The following is a 26,818-nucleotide window of genomic DNA, read 5'->3' as shown; positions in this document are numbered from 1 at the left end:
GGAGCTGCTCCGCCCCTTTAATACTTAAGTGCTCACTCGGATGAGATGTAATAAAAAGTACCTCTGTAGTTTGTTTATCAAAGACAAGAGTGTTATAATTTTCCCATTGATTGTTGTTGCTTTTGTTTACATGAGAAATCCCCCAGTGGGTGGCTTAGCTGCGAATCCGTTTCGCCTAAGTTTGTAAAAAAAAAATTCCTACCAAGTGACGAGCAAGCCTCTCACTCAGGGGCTTAACTGCGAATCCGTTTCGCCTAAGTATTTGAAAATCCTGCCGAGTGGAGAGAAACCTCCCACTCGTGGGCTTAGCTGCAGTCCAGTACTCGCCTAAGTGTTTAAAAATCCTACCGAGTGGAGAGCAACCCTCCCACTTGGGGGCTTAGCTGCAGTCCAGTACTCGCCTAAGTGTTTAAAAATCCTACCGAGTGGAGAGCAACCCTCCCACTCAGGGGCTTAGCTGCAGTCCAGTACTCGCCTAAGTGTTTAAAAATCCTACCGAGTGGAGAGCAAACCTCCCACTCGGGGGCTTAGCTGCAGTCCAGTACTCGCTTAAGTATTTGAAAATCCTACCGAGTCGAGAGCAAACCTCCCACTCGGGGGCTTAGCTGTAGTCCAGTACTCGCCTAAGTGTTTAAAAATCCTACCGAGTGGAGAGCAACCCTCCCACTCGGGGGCTTAGCTGCAGTCCAGTACTCGCCTAAGTATTTGAAAATCCTACCAAGTGGAGAGCAAACCTCCCACTCGGGGGCTTAGCTGCAGTCCAGTACTCGCCTAAGCATTTGAGAATCCTACCGAGTGGAGAGCAAACCTCCCACTCGGGGGCTTAGCTGCAGTCCAGTACTCGCCTAAGTATTTGAAAATCATACCGAGTGGAGAGCAAACCTCCCACTCGGGGGCTTAGCTGCAGTCCAGTACTCGCCTAAGTATTTAAAAATCCTACCGAGTGGTGAGCAATCCTCCCACTCGATGGCTTAGTTGCAGTCCAGTACTCGCCTAAGTATGAAATCCATTTCGATCCGCAAGGACGACGAGCTGCAGGTCGATTGTCGCCTTCTCCTTCGGAGCTATGCCAAAAATACAATGTGCACTCTGCAAGGACGACGAGGTGCAGGTTGACTGCTGCCTTCTCCTTCGGAGCTACGCCACAAATACAACGTGTGCTCCATTCCGATCCGCAAGGACGCAGGTCGACTGCAATATGTGCTCCATCCCTACCTGCAAGAGCGATGAGGTGCAGGTCGACTGGATTCTCCACCTCAGAGCTGCGTCACAAGCACTAAAGTATATTCCGAGTGAAGAACAAAGTTCTCTCGAAGGCAAATGCAAGCATATTCAATGATAAGCCAAGTTCATATAACATCCTACGGATTCAGAAGTGCTCAGGCATCAAGCCTGTACAAGTTTATCGGTTACAAAACCACTCGGCATTCCGAGGCAAATTTAAGGGGAAGCATAGAAGTTTTTCTTACTCCTCGGGTGGAGGACTGGAAGGCGCGACAAACTGGTCCAGGTCGATTCCATCAGCAATCCGAGTGGCAGCAGCAATGAAGGTCTCCATGAAAGATTGGAAGTCATGCTTCTTGGTATTGGCCACTTTGAGGGACGCCAGCTTGTCCTCTTGCGCATCCTTGCAGTGAACACGGACCAGGGACAGAGCAACATCAGCACCACACCTGGCAGAAGACTTCTTCCATTCTTGCACTCGACCTGGAACTTCATTCAGTCGAGTCATTAGAGACTCGAGGTCATTTTGAAGCGTCTCTCCCGGCCAGAGTGTCGTGTCGATCGATTCGCGAGGCCGCAACCTTTAGTCGAGCAAGGTAGTCAACCACACCAGCAACACGAGACTCCAGTCGGAGCACGTTCATAGCAGCTTCGTCCTTCACAAGAGAGTTAATGGGGTCCAAGCCTGTCTCCACTCGACTGGTCTCCTCCTCGAAGTTTTGGCAGAATTCTGTAAACAAAATTCAAATATAAACCAGCAGTTCTATGATAAGTCAATGATTACAAGTCAATCGGGTAGGAGAGATTACCCTCAAGCATGATGAATAACTTCTTGGCGAGCCCTCCCAGATAAGCCTCCAGATCGTTCTTCTTCCCCACCAGTTCACCAGCCTTGTCATTCAGAGCTATCTTATCATTCTTCATACGGCTGACTTCCTTGTTGGCTGCGTCGAGAGCAGCTTTCAGATTGGCGTTCTCCTCTTCAATTTACCGACTGAAGCCAGTTTTTCTTCCGCAAGCTTCGTTTTGCCCAAAGCCGCCTTCTGCGCCTCGGCAAGGTCATGGCCCTTCTTTTTCAGAGCCTCCTTCATTTTATCTGCAAAATGACAATGAGATCAGAATCAGGAATGAGCAGAAAGATGAAGACAGTTGTCAAGTTCTCACCAATCATACCTTTTGCTTCGTCCTTCGCCTTCTAAAAGTTCTCCTGAACAAGCTTCAAGTCAAGGTTGAGCTGGATATGTTTGTTTTCCAACTCAGTATAGCGAGCCACAAGCTCGCAAGATTTCTGCCAAGAGTTAGTCGACAGACATCAAAGAGAGGTTGCTTCTGAGTGACTAAGAGAAAAACTGTAGCATTTATAAGACTACAGTCGAGTCAAAATATTCAACAGTAGTCTCGGGGACTACACCCAGTGGGTGCACTCAGCGTGCCCCCACTGGTTCTACTGACTTGGCCCGATCAGTTGACCGAAAAGAGACAAAGAGGTTATGATCCTAAAACTATAGCTCTATAGCTAACTACCAGCAGTCAGCCTTGGTCTCATCATGATCTACAAAAAAAAACAGGTTCTTCAGACTACAGTCGACTGCCAGCAGTCCACCATAGTCTCGGGGACAACACCCAGTGGGTGCACTCAGCGTGCCCCCACCAGTTCCAAGTTCCCATTCGACATGGTCCGATCAGACCGAGTGAAGAAGTTAGAGTGAAGAAATTTGAAATACGAAGACTACAGTCGACTCCCAGCAGTCCACCATAGTCTTGGGGACTACACCCAGTGGGTGCACTCAGCGTGTCCCCACAAATCCAAAAATTCAATCGACACACCCAGTGGGTGTACAGATACAAAGATCTTCGAAAAGAAAGTCTTCAGATAGCACACCCTAACAAAACAAGCGGTGACCAACTAACCTGGACGTTGCTCTGAAGGGCTGAGCTAGCATCATAGGCCGCTTGGCTGGCTTCCCGGATCGCCTTCACCTACTCCATCATGATCCCCGCCTGGCGTATAGCCTCCTTAGCAGCACCCGCTTGGTCCTCCTGGACGTGGTGTGTGGCAAAAAGGGAGGGCGAGTCAGCAGTCGACGACGAAGGCCGGGCACTCGTCAGCGACACAACGAAGGACACGGAATTCCGAGTGATGTTGCCACCCTCTTGAACCAACGTCTCATGCACTGATGCAGTCTGAGTAGTCTTGCCAGCCGACACCTTTCTATTCCTCCTCGACCTCAGTGGTGCCTCGTCGTCATCATTAGGGAGATCGATGACATGAGGAGGAACTACATGAAAAATCCAAAGTTGAAATCAAAAATCCAATCGACCAAAAGTGAAACTACAGAGAGCGTACCAAGGTTGGAGGTGGTAGCGTCTTCCATTTCCTAGTCTTCGTTCTTGGCGGAGGTCTCGGAGGTAGCAGCATTGCAGATTTCAGAACCAGTCGGTTAATCGATGAGTCGACCAAGAGTTCGTCCGTGCTAAACGAAAATACACAAGTTGCTGTTACCCGGAAATGGTGGGAATGGCCATTCTCATCTTGGGAAAGGCCTTCGGCGGCTTTGATGGATGCTTCGGCGCTTTTTCAGTCGGCGCCGGAGAAGCCGCCCGAGGGCACTTTGACGATTGCTCAACGGGCGCAATCGCTTTGCCGCACTCGCTCGCGGGGTCGTGGGCGAGCTTGGATCGCCTTTTCGTGCGAGGAGGATCGACTTACTCCTCCTCCTCTTTGCTGGAGCCGTCGTCATCCTCTTCCCCCTCACCATCAGATTGCCACTCCTCCTCACTTTCACCTCCGCTCGCCTCTCCCTCCTCGGCCTGTTCTTGAGCCCCGTTGGGCATCGAGTACATCTCAGTCGTGGCCTAGAAGACAACAAACCAGACAAAAGTCAGTCGACTGATTTTAAGCAAACAGAATGAACAAAGTAGGATCACAGTCAGAGATGCAGAATTGGATCTTGTCCACTTCGTATGATTGGTCGAGTGGAGGAATCCTCCTGGCTCCTCGGGGGTTGTCTTTGTTCCCTGTGATGCTCGCCAACCACCTCTCCAGCGTGGCATCGTCAATCTCCTTCGGGTGGATCCGAGTGGTGTCCTCAGTGCCAGAATACAACCACATCGGATGGTCTCGAGCTTGAAGCGGCTGGATGCGTCGTTAGAGGAAGACCTCCAAGAGGTCCATGCCGGTCACCCCGTCACGGATAAGCTGGACGACACGCTCGACCAGCACCTTAACCTGCGCCTTCTCTTCCGGGATCACCTTCAAAGAGGAAGGCTTCCTCACTTGTTCCATGGAAAAAGGAGGGAGTCTGGTCGACTGCCCTGGCGTCGGCTGGTCTTTGCAATAGAACCAGATCGACTTCCATCCACGGACCAAGTCGGGTAGGATCATGGCCGGAAAAGAGCTTTTTCCTCTCATTTGAACCCCAAGACCCCCACACATCTGAATCACTTGTGTTCTCTCGTCACTCGGATTGGCCTTTTTCACCATCTGGGAGCGACAGGTGAAGATGTGCTTGAAAAGACCCCAATGAGGCCGGCAACCCAAGAAATTCTCGCACAAAGACACAAAAGCAGCGAGGTACACGATGGTGTTGGGCGTGAAGTGGTGGAGTTACGCCCCAAAGAAATTCAGAAATCCCCGAAAGAAAGGGTGAGGCGGCAAAGAAAACCCACGGTCGACATGGTTGGCCAAGAGAACGCACTCACCCTCCTGAGGCTGCGGCTCAGACTCCTTCCTCGGGAGCCGCGCCGATACATGGGGGATCAGTCCTCCATCGGCCAGGTCGTCAAGATCTGCTTGATGAATCATCGAGCGGATCGAGTTGCCCTGGATCCATCCCTGCGGCAGGCCGGCCCTCGATGAAGATCCACCTCGACTAGTCGCCCTTCCCTTCGCCTTCGCCGTTGCTTTCTTCGCCTGCTCCAGGGGCGCTGTCTTCTCTTTCATCATCGTCGCCGACGAGATACGCACGGGACAGCTGCACTGAGACGGAAGTGGATGCGGCGGATAAGTCTGGAGAAGAGAGGAGGAAATGAGAACGCGCTGTTCAAAAAACCCCGTCCGGCGCCTTATATGAGGTTACTTCCGAGTGACTGACTTGTAGGCCCGGGCGATCCTGTCAAATCCCGCAACAGTCGCGCACGCGATACGTGGCGAAAAAGGTGGCGTGGAGATCGAGGCGTCTCCGCCCTATCCCGTCCGATTACTGCGGCCTCCTCCGCCCCGCGCGCTTCCCAAAATTCGAATCCCACAAAATCCGCGAGCAGCAGAACAACTTGTCAGACGGGGGATCTCCTCCACACCGTCACTCGGAACTTTTCAAGTAAAGAAATTCACTCGACTGAAACCAAGAATGGATCAAGGCGACCGAAAAAGAAGTTGGTGTCGTTACCTAAGTTCTTGGATCCAGAGCCAGATGCACTCATAGCACGAAAAATGGGTCGGAAGAGTTCTCAACTCCTTCCCCACTCAAACCTCGATCCATTCGGGGGCTAATGATGGAGCTATGTACCTAGGGTAGGGTCAAGGACCTGTCCAAACTACCCTACCCAAGGATATCTCTAGAAGAAACCACCTGTCAATCGACTCAGAAGTGTTCCACTCGACAGACTCGAAACCACTCGACCATGAAGCCAACCACTCGACCATGAAGCCAACCACTCGACGGCTGGGAGATCTAAAGTCACTCTGCATGCAAACGGCCAGTCATTGAGTAGCTTTTATGGTCATCATAGCACTTTACTTGTGGCGTTACCAGTAACGCCAGATCTTAATGTACCTTAAACCCTACATAACTAAGAGCCGGAGGGGTCTAGCGAACTCTATATAAGCCACCCCCCTCCTCAGTGTAAAGGGTTCGCACCCCTGTAACTCATATACATATAATCCAGTCGACCGCCTCCGGGCTCCGAGACGTAGGGCTGTTACTTCCTCCGAGAAGGGCCTGAACTCGTAATCCCTTGCGTATACAACTACTCCATAGCTAGGATCTTGCCTCTACATTCCTACCCCCTACACTACTCTCAGACTTAGAACCACGACATGCGGGGCACTCGATCCAACCGAATCGCGCGTCGGGCACATGCTGCCGAAGGTCATCCCACGGCCGCACGCATCCTTCCGTAGGCCATCCCATGGTCGCGGGTCGTCGCCGCCTTGCAGGTTCCACCACCCCCGCCCTTCGCCGACGGTGGCCACCCTCACAGCCGCGCGTCATCCCGCACCTCATGTGCTCCATCTTGCAGCCCCGCTTCCCCAGAGCGCCGTTTTTTTGCTGCAACCGGCCTTGGATTTTGCTGGCACCGGCTACGTGGCGAGTTACAACCACATCGGCGACCTCGGCATGGGCGACAACCTCCATCGGGGGGGGGGGGGGGGCAACAACGAAATGCTTCAAGAGGGACAAACCCCTGATGTTGCAACCGGTGTTCTGAGAAGCTACAACGATGCGGCAAGAAAGCTTTAAACAACGACAACAGATGCTGGAACCGGGCATTGCCACAATGAAAGCTTGAACCGGTGTCGCAAAATACTTCAACCGACATCACAAAAAGCTTCAACTGGCCACGAAAAAAGCTTCAATCATTCAACCATAGTTGGATTTTGGTACTAACGGCGAAGTTTTTTTGCTACATCCATCAAGCGGAGTTGTGACCTCGTGACGATGGCGACAATGATTTGCTGCATCCGCTGTCTTTTTTTGCTACAACCCGTGATGTTTTTTGCTACGACTGATGATGTTTTTTGCTACGTCCACCTCAACGACGGTGACTGACTGGCTGGCTGTCGTCGACGCAATTCCATGCTAGGAGCATCAATGGCGAGGGGCGGCGGCAGAGCTATGACTGGAGCTACACCCATCGCTGCTGAGAGCTGCAACTGTTGGTGCAGCTGTTGCACTGGTCGAGGTGGTGACGAGAACTGCCGGCAAGGGTGGGGACCGGCGACAAGGACCACCGGCGAGGGTGGACATCGGCGATGAGGACGGCCACCTGTGGGGACAGGCCAACGAGGGGTAGAGACCGACAACTAGGACGGCCACCGGAGGAGACAGGAGACGCGGCGCCGCGCACCCGAGCGGGGGGAAGAAGACGCTGGGGCGAGCACGTTATTTTTGACCGGATCTAACGGCTACGCAGCTCGCATCCAACGGCTGAGACGCGTATGGCCGAAATTTTTAGGCCTATCGGTGCCCAAACCGAAATCGGGCAAGTGACCCGTAGGCAGTTCCTTTTTTCCCTCCCGTTTCCACTTCCTCTCCGGCTAGGAATCCCAACGCGTACGTACAAGCTCCCGTCGCAGTCTGCCCAAGCCAGAGCCACGAGCAGCGCGTTGACCTCGTCCTCGAGTCCAGGGACCACTCGAGCTCGTCTCGCTGACAATGAGCATCCCAACTTCTATATATACGTGCGACCACCACAACCACAATGCGATCCTCTCCTGTTTCCCTTTCGACCTCCTCCTCCTTCCCCTCCGTTCCCGATGGCGATCAAGCGCGTCTTCCCCGGCGACCACCCCGACTTCAAGGTGGACACCAGCGGCGGCGCCCCGAGGTTCACCTTCTGCAACAGGGCGCGCTACTGGAGCTCCACCGACTACCAGGAGACGCGCGCGCTCGGCGTGGGCGCCTATGGCGGCGTCGTGGAGGCGCGCCACCTCACCAACGGCTGGACCGTCGCCGTCAAGAAGCCGCTCCCCTGCGCGCACGAGGGCGCCGGCATCGCGTGCGGCTGCGCCGACGCCCGTACGCTGCGCGAGGCCGCGTTCCTCGCGGCGTGCCACCGCCACCGCGCCATCGTCGAGCTCCGGGCGCTCTCGCTCGACCGCTGCGCCGGGAAGCTCTCCGTCGTCATGGAGTGCGTCGGGCCCAGCCTGCACGACGTCCTCCACGAGCACCGCCGCGGCCGGCCCTTCCCTGAGGCCGACGTGCGCTGCATCATGGAGCAGCTCCTCGGCGCCGCCAAGCACATGCACGGGCTCCGCATCATCCACCGCGACATCAAGCTGGGGAACATCCTCGTCGGCGCAGACGGCATCAGCACCGTCAAGATCTGCGACCTAGGGCTCGCGGTGTCCATGTCAGAACCTGCGCCGTACGGCCAGCACGGCACACGCGGATACATGGCGCCGGAGATGCTCCTTGGCAAAACCGACTACGACGCCACGGTTGACATGTGGTCCCTCGGCTGCGTCATGGCCGAGCTCCTCTCCGGGAAGCCACTCTTCGACGGGGACGACGACGCCCAACAGCTCCTCGCCATCTTCCGCGTTCTCGGCGTGCCATTATTCACGACCTGGCCAGCCTACGAGTCATTGCCGCTCGCCGGGAAGCTGGTGACGCCGCCGCATGTCATTTCCCGCAACAAGCTCCATCAGCACTTCCCAGAGGACCGCCTCTCCAAAGAAGGTTTCGAAGTCCTCAAGGGGCTCCTCTCGTGTAACATCGACAAGAGGTTGTCGGCCACCACCGCGCTTAGGCGACCGTGGTTCGCCAACGCCGTAGTCGATGCTTTAGCCTGATCTCTAACTGCTGCTACAAAGACTATTTTTGGGCTTCAATTAACGCAATTGTTTGTGGCAAAATTGAATATGTACCTTTGATTTCGTACCAAAGATTTGGATTACATTGAGATCACTAGTGTGCATGAGATTGTATGTTAATTGAATATATCTTTGACTGAAAACCGACGCATCCGCAGTTGACCACGAGCGAGAGAAGGCGCCTTGTTGGGGCGCTGCGTGTTGTGGAGGACCACATGCACGTGTTGCATGTCCAGACAAGCACGAGGAGGGCCGCACGGACAAAGTGCACGCGTTGGAAGGTTACCTTCGGAACACGTGCCCCTAGTGGTGGTGGTGGGGGGTGGGAGTAGGGGGAACCTTCCTCAAGGCCCGTGGCATTTGTTCATTTTCCTTTTTTGTGAAGTTCCTAGAAAATGAACATCCAAAATTTGGGGTTCAAATTTTTATAATTTATGAAAGTTCTTCAAAGTTGAGTATTCTAGAAGTTTGAATTTCTGAAAAAAATCAAAAAAATTGAAATTCCGTTTTTGTGGAAATTTTCAAAACTATAAAAGATCCTACAAGTTTGTACCGAAAAATTCCACAAGTTTAAAATTTTGAAAGTCGTTTTTTAAAGTTATAGACACACATTTATGAAAGTTGCTAATAAGGAAATATGCCAAAGTGGCAAGGCATTGGACTTTCCTCGGTAAAAAGAACATGGTCTTAATCTTCCACTCCTTTGTTGTGCGCCTCCTATGCTTCTATGAAATAGGATCCCATTTTTTGACTTATTACGTGTTTTACAATTAGAGTTGAATGTTATAAGTGTAACACGTATAACCTTGACGTGGGGTTGTCATTCATATTCTGAATGTAGGGAGCCCTTACTTCACATTAGCAAGCAAACTTTGCGAACACGTGTTTTCTTAGAAAAAGGCTATCACCCGGCTTTAAATTAGTGAAGTACTTATTGTTAGGGAACGTAGTAATTTCAAAAAAATTTCTACGCACACGCAAGATCATAGTGATGGCATAGCAACGAGAGGGGAGAGTGTTGTCCACGTACCCTCGTAGACCGTAAGCGGAAGCGTTAGCACAACGCGGTTGATGTAGTCGTACGTCTTCACGATCCGACCGATCCAAGCACCGAACGTACGGCACCTTCGAGTTCAGCACACGTTCAGCTCGATGACGATCCCGGGCTTCGATCCAGCAAAGCTTCGGGGATGAGTTCCGTCAGCACGATGGTGTGGTGATGATGATGATGTCCTATCGGCGCAGGGCTTCGCCTAAACTCCGCAACGATATGACCGAGGTGGAATATGGTGGAGGGGGGCACCGCACACGGCTAAGGAACGATCCGTAGATCAACTTGTGTGTCATGGGGTGCCCCCTGCCCCCGTATATAAAGGAGCAAGGGGGGGGGGGGGGGGGGGGGGAAGCCGACCCTAGGAGGGGGCGCACCAAGTGTGGAGTCCTACTAGGACTCCCTAGTCCTACTAGGACTCCCTAGTCCTAGTAGGATTCCACCTCCCTTGTTGGAGTAGGAGAAGGGGAAAGATGGGGAGAGGAAGAAGGAAAGGGGGGCTGCACCCCTTGTCCAATTCGGACCAGAGGGGGGGCGCAGGCCTCCTTCCTTTTGGCCTCTCTCCTCTATTCCCGTATGGCCCAATAAGGCCCATATACTCCCGTGCGGATTCTCGTAACTCTCCGGTACTCCGAAAAATACCCGAATCACTCGGAACCTTTCCGAACTCCGAATATAGTCGTCCAATATATCGATCTTTACGTCTCGACCATTTCGAGACTCCTCGTCATGTCCCCGATCTTATCCGGGACTCCGAACTCCTTCGGTACATCAAAACTCATAAACTCATAATATAACTGTCATCGAAACCTTAAGCGTGCGGACCCTACGGGTTCGAGAACTATGTAGACATGACCTAGAACTATTCTTGGTCAATAACCAATAGCGGAACCTGGATGCCCATATTGGCTCCTACATATTCTACGAAGATCTTTATCGGTCAAACCGCATAACAACATACGTTGTTCCCTTTGTCATCGGTATGTTACTTGCCCGAGATTCGATCGTCGGTATCCAATACCTAGTTCAATCTCGTTACTAGCAAGTCTCTTTACTTGTTACGTAATGCATCATTCCGTAACTAACTCATTAGCTACATTGCTTGCAAGGCTTATAGTGATGTGCATTACCGAGAGGGCCCAGAGATACCTCTCCGACAATCGGAGTGACAAAACCTAATCTCGAAATACGCCAACCCAACATGTACCTTTGGAGACACCTATAGTACTCCTTTATAATCACCCAGTTACGTTGTGACGTTTGGTACCACCCAAAGTGTTCCTTCGGTAAACGGGAGTTGCATAATCTCATAGTTACAGGAACATGTATAAGTCATGAAGAAAGCAATAGCAACATACTAAACGATCAAGTGCTAGGCTAACGGAATGGGTCAAGTCAATCACATCATTCTCCTAATGATGTGATCCCATTAATCAAATGACAACACATGTCTATGGTTAGGAAACATAACCATCTTTGATTAATGAGCTAGTCAAGTAGAGGCATACTAGTGACTATATGTTTTTCTATGTATTCACACATGTATCATGTTTCCGGTTAATACAATTCTAGCATGAATGATAAACATTTATCATGAAATAAGAAAATAAATAATAACTTTATTATTGCCTCTAGGGCATATTTCCTTCACTTATAACAAGCAGAACAACACAACACCACAACATAAATAAGAGACAATATGACAAGATAGAAGGGTGCTTAGGTTGAGTAACAAAGAACCAAGATGACCCAAGGAGATAACAAGAAAGAGTTGAGCACCGCTTGGAGTCATCAGAGTCCTCATACGCGATCGGTGGACTGAAACAACAGACGAGGCAAACTCGAGAAGAATACTAGACATCAACAAAGGTCATGCCATCAACATCACTTGGTTTTCCAGCACTTGAGCGCCTTCCAGTTCCATTGTCAAGATGGTCCTCACGCTCCCTCGCCCCGACTCGAAGGGTGCCACATCGTTCAACAATGGGATGCTATCACTAGACCCTGCATGGAAACAAACACCATGACCCTAAGGGAGGCCTCCGAACATAGCCTCCCCGCCGAACCTAGCTTCCATTGAGAGCACCACCACCAACACCACAAAACTGTCACCACAAAGAAAAAAGGCTACCCCATGAGCCACACTCTTGATAATCGATAGAGAGGGGCCTTGCTCAATGGACGGGGCCTCCAAGGAGGGAACGATGCCACGGTCGAGTATATTTGATTTCACCCCACGTCGCCAAAATATGGGTCTTGCCATGGTCGAGTATATTTGATTTTATCCCAGCCCGGGAACAAGAATACCTGGTGCAGCTTAGTTAGGAGGGAGTGCTCCATATCTGGTATCTTCTTTAGTTTCTCATCGTTGATGGTGGCGGTTGCCCATAGGATGCAACATATTTGATTGTCGTAGCACGCGCGCGCTTCCGCGGACACTTTTGGCTCAAAATTGCGGAGTCCACCTCCGTGACCACCAGTCTAGTAGTGATGAGCTTGTTCGGGTGCCGCATCCTCTTTGGTTTCGGTTCTATACTGGCTTCGCCAGTATCGGCTACGGTTCAGTCTCAGCGCCGGTCTCGACGCCGGTCTTGATGTCGGTCTGAGTCTCTGATGTGACAGGTGGGCCCGGTAACAACCGTTGCTCGTCGAGAAGGTTCAAATAGGCGCCTGCCGCCTCGTAGACATTGCAATCACCAGAACCCTATCCTTCATTGTTGCTAACCATGTTTCCTATGATCAAATCTAATCAATTAATTCTAAACCTAATAACATGAATAATGACATAAAAAAGACTTATGTTTTGTAGGAATGTTGATTCATTGTTGTTGTGGCAAATCCCGGGCACTCCATATGTCCTAGTTTATAGCACAAGTCATGCCGAAATTCACGGAAAATTTCGGCATGAACTTTGCTACAAAGTGGACAAATCGAGCGCCTGAAATTTGCCGAAACGGAAATGAATCAATATTCTGGCAAAACATAGGCCACTCGGCTTCATTCTCTGCAAACAACAAAAGGCCACTTGGGCACAATCAAACCACTTCAATGAAAAGATATAACATGAGAACTTCAATGAAAACATATAGTCAACAATAATGAAATATGCAAACGAACATCAATGACTATATCATATAACATCAATCTTGTTTTTCATTTATATAGCAACAATTACTTTAACCTTTGTAAACTGACCTCATTAAACACTTCTCTGCCTAGGACAGAACCCAAATTCTGTTTTAGCTATTCCTTTCTCACACACACACATTATTTTCTTTTCATCCAAATTGTTTTAGAGCAAATATTCCAACAATACTTGACCTTATTAGAATTTGCAAAGGAACTCCATTTTATCTAAACCTTCTGACCTCACCAAAATTTCCACAGCAAGACCTTAGTACCTACACCCAATTTCCTCAAAAATATTCAGATCCATAGTCCAAATAATTCAAATTTCATTTGAATGAAATTTGGACCAAATTTAGGTTCATAGTCCAAATAATTCAAATAGTCCAAGTAATTTTTTATAGCTAAATGCTATTGTTTTTTTTATAGCCTCTACTAATTTAAAGCTAAATGCTACTATTATTTATATACCCTTTGTTAATTTAAAACTAAATGGAATTAGTGTTTAGGCATTTTCATAAAAAAAATTACCCTAGCTAAATTTCTAAAAAAAATTGCTAATATTTTTTCCTAAATGCTAAGAAAGCCCACTGCCCTAAACAAATCTAGGGTTCGTATGAACACTTAGGGTTCATATGAATATCATCACAACAGCAACATATGAATTGCCCTAGCAGAGAGAGAGAGAGAGAGAGAGAGAGAGAGAGAGAGAGGGAGAGAGAGAGAGAGAGAGAGAGCGAGAGAGAGAGAGAGAGAGAGAGAGAGAGAGAGAGAGAGAGAGAGAGAGAGAGGAGAGCCTTACGGTCAGCGGCTCGGGCGGGCTCGGGCTCGGGTGGTGGCAGTCCTGGGCGGGCTCGGGCAGCGGCAGTGAGGTCGAGGGCGGCCTCGGGCGACGGCCGGCGTCAAGGGCGTGCTTGATCGGGCAGGGCGATCAACGGCGGCGACAGAGGAGTTACGGGATAGGGAGAGAGGGGGGAAGGACTTAGCAAAATTTTGACCCTGCACGGTGTTAAGTCAAAATAGCAGTAGCGCTGGTATGTAAAAAGTGCTATATCTAAGTTAGCTATAGCGCTTTCTACCAAGACGCGCTATTGCTATAGGAAGTAGTTATTTATTTTTCTTTTTCTTTTGCTTTTATCTAAGGAACATAGCTATAGCACATTCATATAAAACACGCTGCTGCTAGAGTAACTATAGCGCTTTGTGAGAACAAGCGCTACTGCTATGCCTTTCTCCTTTTTTTATTTTTTTATTTACATTTTTTCCATTTCTCCTTTTCTCCTCCTTTCATTTTCATTTACTTTTCTATTTTTTTCTTTTTTTCTTTGTTTAGCAGTAGCGCTCTATACAAGAAACACGCTACTACAAGTCACTTAGCAGTAGCATGCTGTTTGCAGGATCGTTACTACTATTCCTAGCCTATCGGTAACAGTGAGGGAATTATAGTAGTAGCGCTTTTACCTGCAGACGCGCTACTGCTACGACCATAGCGTGAGGGCCGTGGACATTATGATCATCCACTCGACCGCGACGGTCGTCGTCGAGGACCCATGCCTCCCCCGAGGAGTGCGTCGTTTGCGCCTTAGCGGAACAATGACAGACGCCGCCACAGTGGCGAGCACAGAGTTCCAATCGACCCAAGAGAACCAGGCTTCGACGCGAGATCCATTCTCGTTCAAGGCCTGGTCGACCGGAACAGGGCACACAGGCAAGACCCTGACAGAGATCCTCCAAGCGGCCAGAGCGCATGTCTCCAGTCCGGAGTGTTTTAGCAGGGCCATCAGGGCGACGGTGATTCCTCCCAACTTCAGGTTGGCGACCGGGGTCAGCAAGTTCACTGGAGAATCCAAGCCTGAAACTTGGCTTGAGGATTACCGAGTGGCTGTGCAGATTGGCGGTGGAAACGATGAAGTAGCAATGAAACATCTCCCTCTGATGTTGGAAAGCTCAGCCCGAGCGTGGTTGACTCAGTTAGCTCTGAGCAGTATATACAGTTGGGAAGAGCTAGCTCGAGTATTTGTCAGGACCTTCGAAGGCACGTGCAAACGACCTGCGGGATTGACCGAGTTGCAACATTGTGTGCAGAAGTCAGGTGAGACCTTGAGAGATTTCTTTCAGAGGTGGTCCACTCTGCATCACACCGTTGAAAATGTATCAGAACATCAGGTAGTGTGCACCTTCAAGAAGGGCGTCAAATACCGAGAGTTAGTCCTGAAATTCGGTCGGACTGGTGATATGACCCTGACTGGAGGATGGAAATAGCCACTCAGTACGCTAACGGAGAAGAGGAGGATCGACTCCGTAGCGGAAAGAGTAAGCCAGTCGGCTAAGAGACCGGTGGGGTCATTCCAACCGGAAGCAGAAGCGCACGGCCGAGCCCGCCGCACCTGGTGAGATTGCAGCGGTGGCTCAAGGAAAGTTTAAGGGAAAGCCTAAGGGACCTTGTCCCCCTAAGAAAGTGAAATATCAGGCAAGAAATGATGTGTTGGATTTACCATGTCACATCCACACGAAGAAGGACGAAGAGGGGAACCCGATTTACCCTAAACACACCACTCGACAGTGTCGACTCCTGATCCAGCAATTCCGAGGAGATAAACCCAGCAAAAAGGGAAAGGAGTCGGACAGAGACGAGGATGAGGTAGAAGATGACGGTTATCCTAAAGTCAATTCAACCCTGATGATTTTTGCTGATGTTGAGAGCAAGAGTCGATTGAAAGTCATCAACAGGGAAGTGAATATGGCCGCTCCGGCGGCGACGACCACATACCTAAAATGGTCTCAGACAGCCATCACATTCGACTAGTCTGATCACCCTGCTTGTGTAGCCATCCCCCGGGAGGCAAGCGCTAGTGGTTGACCCTGGGGTTGGAGGTACCAGACTGACTAAAGTACTGATGGAAGGTGGCAGTGGTCTGAACATCCTGTATGTTGAAACCTTGAAGGGGATGGGCATTCCGATGTCCAAACTAAGCGAGAGCAACATGAGTTTTCATGGTGTTATCCCTAGAAAGAAAGCCGAATCACTCGGCCAGATCACCATCAATGTGGTTTTCGGTGATTCCAAGCATTACCGTAAGGAGAAGCTGACATTTGAAGTTGTGGATTTCCAGAGTGCTTATCATGCCATTCTGGGTAGGCCTGCCTATGCACGTTTCATGGCTCAACGATGTTATGTGTATCTCAAGCTGAAGATGCCTGGACCCAAAGGTGTGATCACAGTGACTGGCAATCGGCAGAAGGCAGAGGAATGTTTCCAGAAAGGTTCCAAGATCGGCGATGCGCAGATGGCAGCGGTTGAATTCCAAGAGTATGAGAAGAATGCAGATCCGAGTGATTTGCTCCGAGCCAAGAAGCCTGCTACAGATTCTGCATTTCAGTCGACTGGTGAAACAAAGCCGATTCATATTCACCCGACCGATCCCAATGCGGCACCGACTCATATATCAACAACACTCAACAACAAATAGGAAGAAGCGCTCGTCCAGTTCCTCCATGAGAACTGGGACATCTTTGCATGGAAACTATCTAACATGCTAGGTGTTCCCAGGGGACTGGCTGAGCACCGTTTGCGTGTCGATCCCAAGGTAAAACCCGTCAAAGAGCATCTTCGGTGGTCCGCCGTGCAGAAGAGGAAGGCAATTGGCGAGGAGGTGGCTCGGCTGCTAGCAGCAGAGTTCGTCCGTGAGATCTACCACTCCGAGTGGCTTGCCAATGTCGTCATGGTCCCTAAAAAGGACGACTCACTTTGTATGTGCATTGATTTCAAGCATATCAATCGGGCCTGCCCGAAGGATCACTTCCCTCTCCCCCGCATCGATCAAATCGTTGACTCGACCATGGGGTGCGAGCGCTTGTCTTTTTTGGATGCATATTCCGGATATCATCAGATCCGACTGTATGGTCCCGATGAAATAAAAATGGCCTTCATCACCCCGTTCCGATGCTTTTGTTATGTCACCATGCCATTCGGTCTCAAAAATGCCGGAGCCACATTCATGAGAATGATTCAGAAGTGCCTGCTCACTCAAATCAGTCGGAATGTGGAAGCATATATGGATGACATTGTGGTCAAGTCTCGCAAAGGTTCCGACCTACTGACTGACCTCGCAGAAACCTTTGCCAACCTAAGAAGGTATGATATCAAGCTTAATCTGTCGAAGTGCACGTTCGGAGTTCTAGGAGGAAAGTTACTTGGTTTTCTCGTTTCCGAACGAGGGATCGACGCTAATCTGGAAAAAGTTGATACCATCCTCCGAATGAAACGCCCTGTGCGAGTGCATGACGTTCAGAAGCTGTCTGGTTGTTTGGCCGCCTTGAGTCGATTCATTTCTCGTCTTGGTGAAAAGGCCTTGCCCCTGTACCGACCGATGAAGAAATCTGATAAGTTCGAGTGGACTGAAGAAGCTGATGCAGCGTTTGTAGAACTCAAAACCCTGCTCTCCACCCAGCCGGTGCTCGCTGCACCAATCAGCAAAGAGCCCTTACTGCTTTATATTGCAGCCACTGGACAAGTTGTCAGTACAGTACTTATGGTCGAGCGAGTAGAGGAAGGAAAAGCTTACAAGGTTCAACACCTGGTATATTATCTTTCTGAAGTTTTGACTCCATCCAAGCAACGATATCCACACCATCAAAAGCTTGTCTATGGGATATACATGACCATGAAGAAGGTTGCACATTATTTCTCCGATCACTCCATTACAATCATCAGTGACGCACCACTATCTGAGATTCTGAATAACAGAGAGGCAACTGGTCGAGTGGCAAAATGGGCGATTGAACTCCTTCCATTGGATGTCAAGTTTGAGGCAAAGAAAGCTATCAAATCCCAAGCAATCGCGGATTTCCTTGCCGAGTGGATTGAGCAACAATTGCTGACTCAAGTCCACTCGAAGCATTGGACTATGTTCTTTGAAGGCTCCAAGATGCTGAATGGTTCAGGGGCCGGGGTAGTATTGGTCCCCCTGTGGAGACAAACTTAGTTACGTCCTCCAGATTCATTTTGATTCTTCCAACAATGAAGCTGAATATGAAGCACTTTTATACGGGTTGCATATGGCCATTTCACTCGGCATCCGTCGCCTGATGGTTTACGGTGACTCGAATTTGGTGGTTAATCAAGTGATGAAGGAATGGGATGTCAGGAGCCCAGCCAAGACTTGTTATTGCAATGCAGTAAGGAAGCTAGAAAAGTGGTTTGAAGGGTTGGAGCTTCACCATATACCCCGACTGAAAAATCAAGCTGGAGATGAGTTGGCAAAGATAGGTTCAAAGAGAGAAGCCATTCCCCGCAATGTGTTTTTGGAACATATCCATTCACCTTCAGTTCAAGAGGATCCTTTCACTGAATAATTACCACAACCCAAGAGCGCCACAGATCCGACTGAAGTCAAAATCCCATCCGTAGTCGACTTGGTCATGGAGGTTTTGGTCATCACCCTCGACTGGACAGTGTCGTACATTGCATACATCCTTAGGAAAGAACTTCCGGAGGACGAAGAAGAGGCTCGACAGATCGTCCGACGGTCTAAGGCCTTCACTGTGATAAGAGGTCAGTTGTTCAGAGAAAGTGTAACTGGAGTCTGCCAGAACTGCATCACGCCGGAAGAAGGCCGAATGATCCTCAATGATATTCACTCGGGGACGTGTGGTCACCATGCATCCTCTCGGACCATCGTGGCCAAAGCATACCGAGCCAAATTTTACTGGCCACGTGCCAATGAGATGGCAAAAGAAATAGTGGACAACTGTGAAGGTTGTCAGTTTTACTCCAACATGTCCCATAAATCTACCTCAACTCTGAAGACTATTCCACTCATCTGGCTTTTTGCTGTTTGGGGATTGGACATGGTTGGACCTCTGAGGACCGGCACGAGCGGATTTACCCATGTGCTGGTGGCAGTCGACAAGTTTACCAAGTGGATCGAAGCCAAGCCCATTAAAAGACTCGAGGCAAGTACTACTGTGAGTTTCATCAGGGAATTGATATTCAGATATGGTGGTCCGCACAACATCATCACGGACAACGTGCCAAATTTCGACTCTGATGAATTCAGAGCCTTTTGTGCTTCCCAAGGCACGAGGGTCGATTACGCCTCGGTTGCTCACCCTCAATCAAATGGGCAAGCTGAGCGGGCGAATGGATTGATTCTCAAAGGACTGAAACCCCGGTTGATGCGTGACCTCAAGCATGCAGCAGGTGCTTGGGTTGATGAGCTCCCGTCAGTACTTTGGGGATTGAGGACAACTCCCAATCGGTCGACTGGACGGACTCCGTTCTTCCTAGTCTACGGAGCCGAAGCCGTACTCCCGAGTGATTTGCTCCACAACACGCCCCGAGTCGAACTCTTCTCAAAAGAGGAAGCAGAGCAGGCTCGGCAAGATGTAGTCGATCTACTGGAAGAAGAAAGAGAGATGACCTTGATCTGGTCGACCATCTATCAGCAAGACTTGCGTCGATTCCACGCCAGAAACGTAAGGGGACGAGCATTTCAAGAAGGTGACATGGTTCTCCGAGTGGACCAGCAGAAGCCACACAAGCTCGCTCCTGCTTGGGAAGGCCCTTTTCGTCATCACCAAAGTGCTCCATAATGGAGCATATCGCCTCTTCAATGTCGAGCACAATAAAGACGAGACACGCACTTGGAACGCGGAACTGCTCCGCCCTTTTTACTCTTAAGTGTTTAGACCAATGAGATGTAATAATAAGTACCTTTTAGTTTGATTATCAAGAGACATGACTTTACAGTTTTCAGAATGATTGTTGTTCATTTTCTACGTAAGTTACAAAAATCCTACCTAGTGAAGAGTCCGCCTCTCACTCGGGGGCTTAGTTGCAGTCCAGTACTGGCCCAAGTTACAAAAATCCTACCGAGTGAAGACTCCGCCTCTCACTCGGGGGCTTAGCTGCAGTCCAGTACTAACCTAAGTTACGAAAATCCTACCGAGTGAAGAGTCCGCCTCTCACTCGGGGGCTTAGCTACAATCCAGTACTCGCCTAAGTTACAAAAATCCTACCGAGTGAAGAGTCCGCCTCTCACTCGGGGGCTTAGCTGCAGTCCAGTACTCGGCTAAGTTACAAAAATCCTACCGAGTGAAGAGTCTGCCTCTCACTCGAGGGCTTAGCTGCAGTCCAGTACTCGCCTAAGTTACAAAAATCCTACAGAGTGAAGAGTCCGCTTCTCACTCGGGGGCTTAGCTACAGTCCAGCACTCGCCTAAGTTACAAAAATCCTACCAAGTGAAGAGTCCGCCTCTCACTCGGGGGCTTAGCTGCAGTCCAGTACTCGCCTAAGTTACAAAATTCCTACCAAACGGTACGGGTCGACCGTGACCCCCCTCCCCGGGGTTGCACCGTCAAGAAGAAGGACGAGATTGTGTGAGCAATCTCCCAGCTTGAGGACTTAGCCGCGGTCCAGTACTCGTCTAAGTTTGAAAAATCCTACCGAGTGGTGAGCAACCCTCTCACTCGGAGGCTTAGCTGCAGTCCAGTACTCGCCTAAGTTTTAAAAATCCTACCAAGTGGTGAGCAACCCTCTCACTCAGAGGCTTAGCTGCAGTCCAGTACTCGCCTAAGTTACAAAATTCCTACCAAACGGTACGGGTCGACCGTGACCCCCCTCCTCGGGGTTGCACCGTCAAGAAGAAGGACGAGATTGTGTGAGCAATCTCCCAGCTTGAGGACTTAGCCGCGGTCCAGTACTCGTCTAAGTTTGAAAAATCCTACCGAGTGGTGAGCAACTCTCTCACTCGGAGGCTTAGCTGCAGTTCAGTACTCGCCTAAGTTTGAAAAATCCTACCGAGTGGTGAGCAACCCTCTCACTCGGAGGCTTAGCTGCAGTCCAGTACTCGCCTAAGTTTGAAAAATCCTACCGAGTGGTGAGCAACCCTCTCAGTCGGAGGCTTAGCTGCAGTCCAGTACTCGCCTAAGTTTGAAAAATCCTACAGAGTGGTGAGCAACCCTCTCACTCGGAGGCTTAGCTGCAGTCCAGTACTCGCCTAAGTTTGAAAAATCCTGCCGACTGGAGAGCAATCCTCTCACTCGGAGGCTTAGCTGCAGTCCAGTACTCGCCTAAGTTTGAAAAATCCTATCGAGCAATGAGCAACCCTCTCGCTCGGAGGCTTAGCTGCAGTCCAGTACTGGCCTAAGTTTACCTTCCCGTGTGGAAATCAATATTTTTACTCAGAGACTTATCAAAGTACAGGTCGACCATGACCCTCACTCCAGAGTTGCACCATCAAGAAGAAGTGCGAGATTGAGCGTGTTGCCTAGGCGAGCCACTTTCAGGAATGTCAAGACCATTGCTGAAAGCCTCGCTGATGAGCTGATCAATGCTACTCAGAGCTCGTCCGACCAGTCGACTGGCTCCCCCCACGTGGGCTACACCATCAAGAAGAAGGACGAGATTGTGCGCCTTGCCGATTGCAGGAACGTCAAGACCATTGCTGAATGCCTCGCTGATGAGCTGATCAATGCTACTCAGAGCTCGTCCAACCGGTCGAGTGGCTCCCCCCCACGGGGGTTACGCCATCAAGAAGAAGGACGAGATTGTGCGCCTTGCTGATGGCAGGAACGTCAAGATCATTGTTGAGTGCCTCGCTGGTGAGCTGATCAATGCTGCTCAAGTCTCGTCCAACTGGTCGACTGCTGATTCTTTTTCAGAAGCAGCGTCGGATAGAAAAAACAAATCCAAGAGAAGAACGAATTTCAATCGAAGAGAAGAGCAACATGTTCGAGGATAAATCCAAAGGTTCCTAACCACTGATTAAAGTACTCGGGCATCTGGCCCGGAAGAGTTTTAACAATTACAAAATCACTCGGCGTTCCGAGGCAAATAAAAGTGATGCATAATGTTTTTCGGTCACTCGGCGGGAGAAGGACTGCCGGGATCACAGAAACTGTCGAGGTCGATGCTGTCGGCGATATGAGTGGCTGCCTCGAGGAAGGTGTCCATGAATGACTCGAAGGAATGCTCCTTAGTATTCACTACCTTGAGGACAACCAGCTTGTCTTCCGTAGCCTCCTTGCAGTGCACTCGAACCAACGACAAGGTGACATCAACACCACAACGAGCAGAGGACTTCTTCCACTCTTGCACTCGGCCGGGAATCTGGTTAAGTCGAGTCATCAGCGATTCGAGGTCTTGAGAAAGTTCCGCCCAAGGCCAGAGCTCAGCATCCACTCGGGTCATCTCCGCCTTCAGTCGAGCCAGATAAGCGACTGGACCATCCAAGCATGACTCCAACCGCAGCAGGTTCATCGCAACATCATCTTTCACCAGACAATTGATGGGGTCGAGACCTGTCTCGACCCGCCTAGTTTTAGCTTCAAAGTCCTGACAAAGTTCTGCCCCATCGCAAAAAGCAATGAGTCGACAATGCGACAATAAACTTGAGACGACGACAAATTAGCTTCAGTCGAATGATCATACCTTCAAGCTTCAAAACAAGTTTCGCGGCGAGTTGCTCCAGATAGGACTCTAGCTTGTCTGTCTTGGTTCTGAGGCCGCCGACTTCAGTGGTTAGATTTTCCTTGTCCTTCTTCAGCTGCTCGACTTCTCGATTAGCGTCTGAGATGGCAGTCTTCAGCTTCGCGTTCTCCTCCTCCAATTTGCCAACTGAAGCCAGCTTCTGGTCTACAAGCTTCATCTTCTCACGCGCTTCCTTCTAAGCAGCCACCAGATCCAGATTCTTCTTCTCCAAAGCCTCCTTCATCCTCTCTAAAGAAACAACACTCTTCAGACGAGACTGAAGTTGGCGATTTTCACTATGCACATCTGCTTGTGTGAATTCACTCGGTTCACAGAAACTGAAAAGAAAAGCAGTGGGAAGTGCGAGCTATAAGACAGACCAGACAGTCGAATGATTACCTCCCATGATGGCCGTTTCTTGCTGGGCAGTCTTGAGGTTCTTCTTTGCGAGTTCAAGGTCAAGTTCAACGCTAATGTGTTTCTTCTTTAACTCAGAAAGCCGAGCTCCAAGATCACACAACCTCTGCGGTCAGCAGGAGAGATTTGTCAGACGACAGGTATAAGAGCAAGTGACAATGAAAAGTTACTCTAAGACTATTGCTAAATAAAATATTCAACAATAGTCTCGGGGACTACACCCAGTGGGTGCACTTAGCGTGCCCCCACTGGTTCAGATCAAGACTCAGCAGGGTCTGCCCAGCGTGAGTTCAAAAAAAACAGGAGTACATTCTAAGACCTCAGTCGACTGCTAGTAGTCGATCGTGGTCTCGGGGACTACACCCAGAGGGTGCACTTAGCGTGCCCCCACTGGTTCAGACAGTTTATTAAGACTCAACTCGAGTCGAGTGGAGTCGAAGATTTCCTGATCTCTATGCGAAGCAACAACCCAGTGGTTGGTTGGATATAACTCAACATTCAAAAATCCAGTCGGTGTTTTGCTGACATGAACATTGGTCTGAAGGGCAGTGCTGGCGTTGTAAGCCACCTGACTAGCCTCGTGCATCACCTTCACCTGCTCTATGACGAGGTTCACCTGGCGAAGAGCCTCACTGGTAGCACTCGGCGAGTCATCGAGGGTCTGATAGGCAGTGAAGAGCGACGGTTGCAAGGCAGTCGAAGCGGTTACTGGGTCAGACGCGTGGAGTTGCACCGGAGCAGCAGGAGTCGGAGCAGCTGATCCCGATGGACGATCATACGTCAGGGGGTCGGCAAATGTGACGTTGGTCCGAACCGGCTCCCCGGAACGTTCGACCAGCGCCTCAAGCACCGGCGTCGACTGAGGGACCTGAACTTCGAGTCTCTTCCTGCTCGAACCTCCACTCCTCCTCCTCCTCTTCTGCAGAGGCTCTTCTTCTTCTTCTTCATCGAAGAGTACGATGACATCCTGGGGAACTGCAGAAAGGGCAAAATATCAGAAGTCCAGCCGATTGACGATCCACTCGCCCAAAAGTAACCTGGTCGAACGAACTTACCAGCTCAAGAAGTGGCCTCCTCGTCTCCTGGAGCCCTGTCGATATCCATGTCGGTATCAGCAGAGGTGGGACTGGAGAGATGCATGATCCAATCGGTCAGGATGAAGAGTTCAGTTGGTCTACATAAACACAAGTACTGATACTCACCCCGAAGCCACAGGGACATCCATCTTGATCCGCGGCAAAGTTTTCCGAGCCTTGGGAGGAGCAACCTTGGGCTGCTTGGCGATCTTTTCCGCGGGCTCTGGAGTCGACGTCCGACCACGCTTCTGAGCGTGGGAACCTGGGGCCACGTTCTTTCCACGCCCACCTGCCGGGTCATGTTGCTGCTTGGATCGATGCTCGGAGCATGGCAGCGAGTCGACTTCAACCTCCTCGTCCGACTCCTCGCTCTCCTCCTCCTCCTCCTCGTCCGAAGACTCCCATTCACCGCTTTCCTCTGCACTGGCCTCTCCCTCCTGGTCCTGCACCAGAGCTTGTTCAACATTGGGCATTGAATGCATCTCAGCGAATAACTGCGAGACAAGTCAGTCGGGTAAGAGTCAGTCGACATCAAATGCTGTCGGAGCGTGAGCATGAAACAGTCGGAACGAAGAGTATACCTTGTCAGGCGGATTGCCATCACCGAACGGAATGACTCGCCTAGATCCTCTGGGGTTGTCCTGATTGCCTGTGATGCTCCTCAGCCACAAAGCCATGGTCTTGGACGAGACTTCTTCTGGATGGACTCGAGCGGTGTCGTCCGGCCTAGAATACAACCACATGGGATGATCGCGAGCCTAGAGAGGTTGGATACATCGACTGAGGAACACCTCCAGTAGATCCAGGCCAGTGACGCCATCATTAATAAGCTGAACCACTTTCTCCACCAACATCTTTGTCTCCACGCTTTCAACAGCAGTCACTTTCAGTGGGGTAGGGGTCTGAACACGGTATAAGGAGAAGTGGGGAAGACCAGTCGACTGGCCTGGAGCAGAGATGTCCTGGCAGTAGAACCAGGTCGACTGCCAGCCTCTAACAAATTCGGGGAGAGTCATGGCAGGGAAGGCACTTCTATGCCTCTTCTGGATTCCTAAACCCCCACACATCTAAATGACATGGGTTTTTGAGTCACTCGACTTTGCTTTTTTGACCGACTGGGAGCGAATGGTGAAGATATGTTTGAAAAGGCCCCAGTGCGGTCGACACCCTAAGAAGTTCTCGCACATCGATATGAATGCGGCCAGGTACGTGATAGTGTTGGGAGAAAAGTGGTGGAGTTGCATGCCGAAGAAATTCAAGAATTTCCGGAAGAAGGGGTGCGGAGGAAGTGAGAAATCCCGGTCGACGTGGGTGGCAAGTAGAACACACTCACCCGATCGAGGCTGGGGCTCCATCTCTCCCTCCGGCAGCCTGGCCGCTCCCTTGGCGATTAGGCCGGACTCCGCCAGCTCGTCCAGGTCCTCTTGCCGAATCGAAGAACGGATCCAATCGCCCTGGATCCAGCCCGGTGGCAGCCCCGTGCGTGAAGACGACCCGCGGCTCTTCTTTTTGCCCTTCGCCGCCCCGTCGCCTTCTTCGCGCGCTTTAGCGCCGCCATCTTGTCCTTCACCATAGAGGCGGGGCGGCGGCGTCGAGAGCGGAGGAGCTGAGAGCGGTGGAGAAACAGAGGAAGAAGAAGGAGGAGCAGGCGTGCACAGTGCAGACGCCTCGGCCCCGTCGCTTTCTAAAGAGTCGCTTCCGAGTGACTAACGCGTGGGACCATGCAATCCTATCAAATCCCGCAATAGTCGCGCGCAATGTACGTGGCGAAAAAGGCGGTGCGGAAATCGAGGCATCACAGTTTTATCCGCTCCTCCCGCTTCGGCACTCCCCATCCCGCGCGCTTCCCCGAAATTTCGTATCCCGCGAAATCCGGGATAAGCAGCAGTTAATCGCGCCCGAGATCCCGCGTGCTAATACAGCACTCGATGCATGATGCCACAAGTTCAATCGATAACTCCCTGAATGGATCAAGGCGGCTGAGTCGATGCCAAAGTGCCAACGTGAGCTCTCCGTTTTGCAGGAAACGCTTGCGAAGGCGCAAAACTCAGAACAAGTTCAACTTCAGCCGAACCTGGATCTATTCGAGGGCTACTGACAAGGATACAGACCTGGTGTAGGGTCATAAGCCAGACCTACACGCCCTACCCAAGGTCACTACCCTAGAAGATAAAGAGTCCAAGAGATAGCAGGAAACCCCCAGGCAAAGATGTCGAGTGCTATCCACTCGACAGTCGGATCACTCGGGCATCTTCCCCCTTACTGTCAGTCGACTATCCAGAGAATCACTCGACCAATCGAAGAACAGGAGTCACTCAGCATTGCAACGGGCAGGCATTTACCCCATAGTCTTTAAGGTCATTAATAGCACTTAAGGCTGGCGTTATCAGTAACACCCTTACTTTATGTACATTAAGCCCCTTGTAATGGGGGATGGCTGAGGCTCTGGCGCACTCTATATAAGCCACCCCTCCTCTGGGACAAGGGTTCGCACCCCCTGTAATATCACACATATAATCCAATCGACCGCCTCAGGGCACCGAGATGTAGGGTTGTTACTTCCACTAAGAAGGGCCTGAGAAGGGCCTGAACTCGTAAATCTCGTGTGTACACCTTCGCCATAGCTGAGATCTTGCCTCTCCATACCTACCCCCCTTTCTACTGTCAGTCTTAGGACCACGACACTTACTCCAGAAAACAACAGGAAGTTCAATAAAAAAGCTCAATGACATTTGACCAAAGACCTGTCGGGCGTGGTGTCTGCCATGTACGGCGTCGGGAGGGGGCGGATGGTACCTGACCGCGGAATGATCCTAGGTGGGCTATGTTCAGGCGCTCGTGTGGGGTCCGCAGACATTCAAGGATGCTTGAGCGGTGGCCGGAGAGGTACAATGGAGGAGTGTGCAGATGAAAGC

The 26,818-nt window shown here is 50.6% G+C and overlaps 1 protein-coding gene across 1 annotated transcript; it reads left to right on the top strand.

The window, feature by feature from the left end:
* The first annotated feature begins 7,675 nt into the window (after positions 1 to 7,675).
* On the top strand, positions 7,676 to 8,820 carry LOC123116353 (putative cyclin-dependent kinase F-2). The gene has a single exon (XM_044537317.1). The coding sequence runs from the start codon at positions 7,703 to 7,705 to the stop codon at positions 8,738 to 8,740; it is 1,038 nt and encodes a 345-aa protein (XP_044393252.1). The 5' UTR covers positions 7,676 to 7,702; the 3' UTR covers positions 8,741 to 8,820.
* Positions 8,821 to 26,818: the final 17,998 nt, after the last annotated feature.

This window comes from Triticum aestivum, chromosome 5B, assembly GCF_018294505.1.
Source record: "Triticum aestivum cultivar Chinese Spring chromosome 5B, IWGSC CS RefSeq v2.1, whole genome shotgun sequence".
Lineage (NCBI taxonomy): Eukaryota > Viridiplantae > Streptophyta > Magnoliopsida > Poales > Poaceae > Triticum > Triticum aestivum.
This window is presented reverse-complemented; position numbering and strand designations above follow the sequence as displayed.

Bases quoted from the DNA above. Each gene is read 5' to 3' on its own strand.
- LOC123116353 (XM_044537317.1), top strand. From the start codon at position 7,703: ATGGCGATCAAGCGCGTCTTCCCCGGCGACCACCCCGACTTCAAGGTG.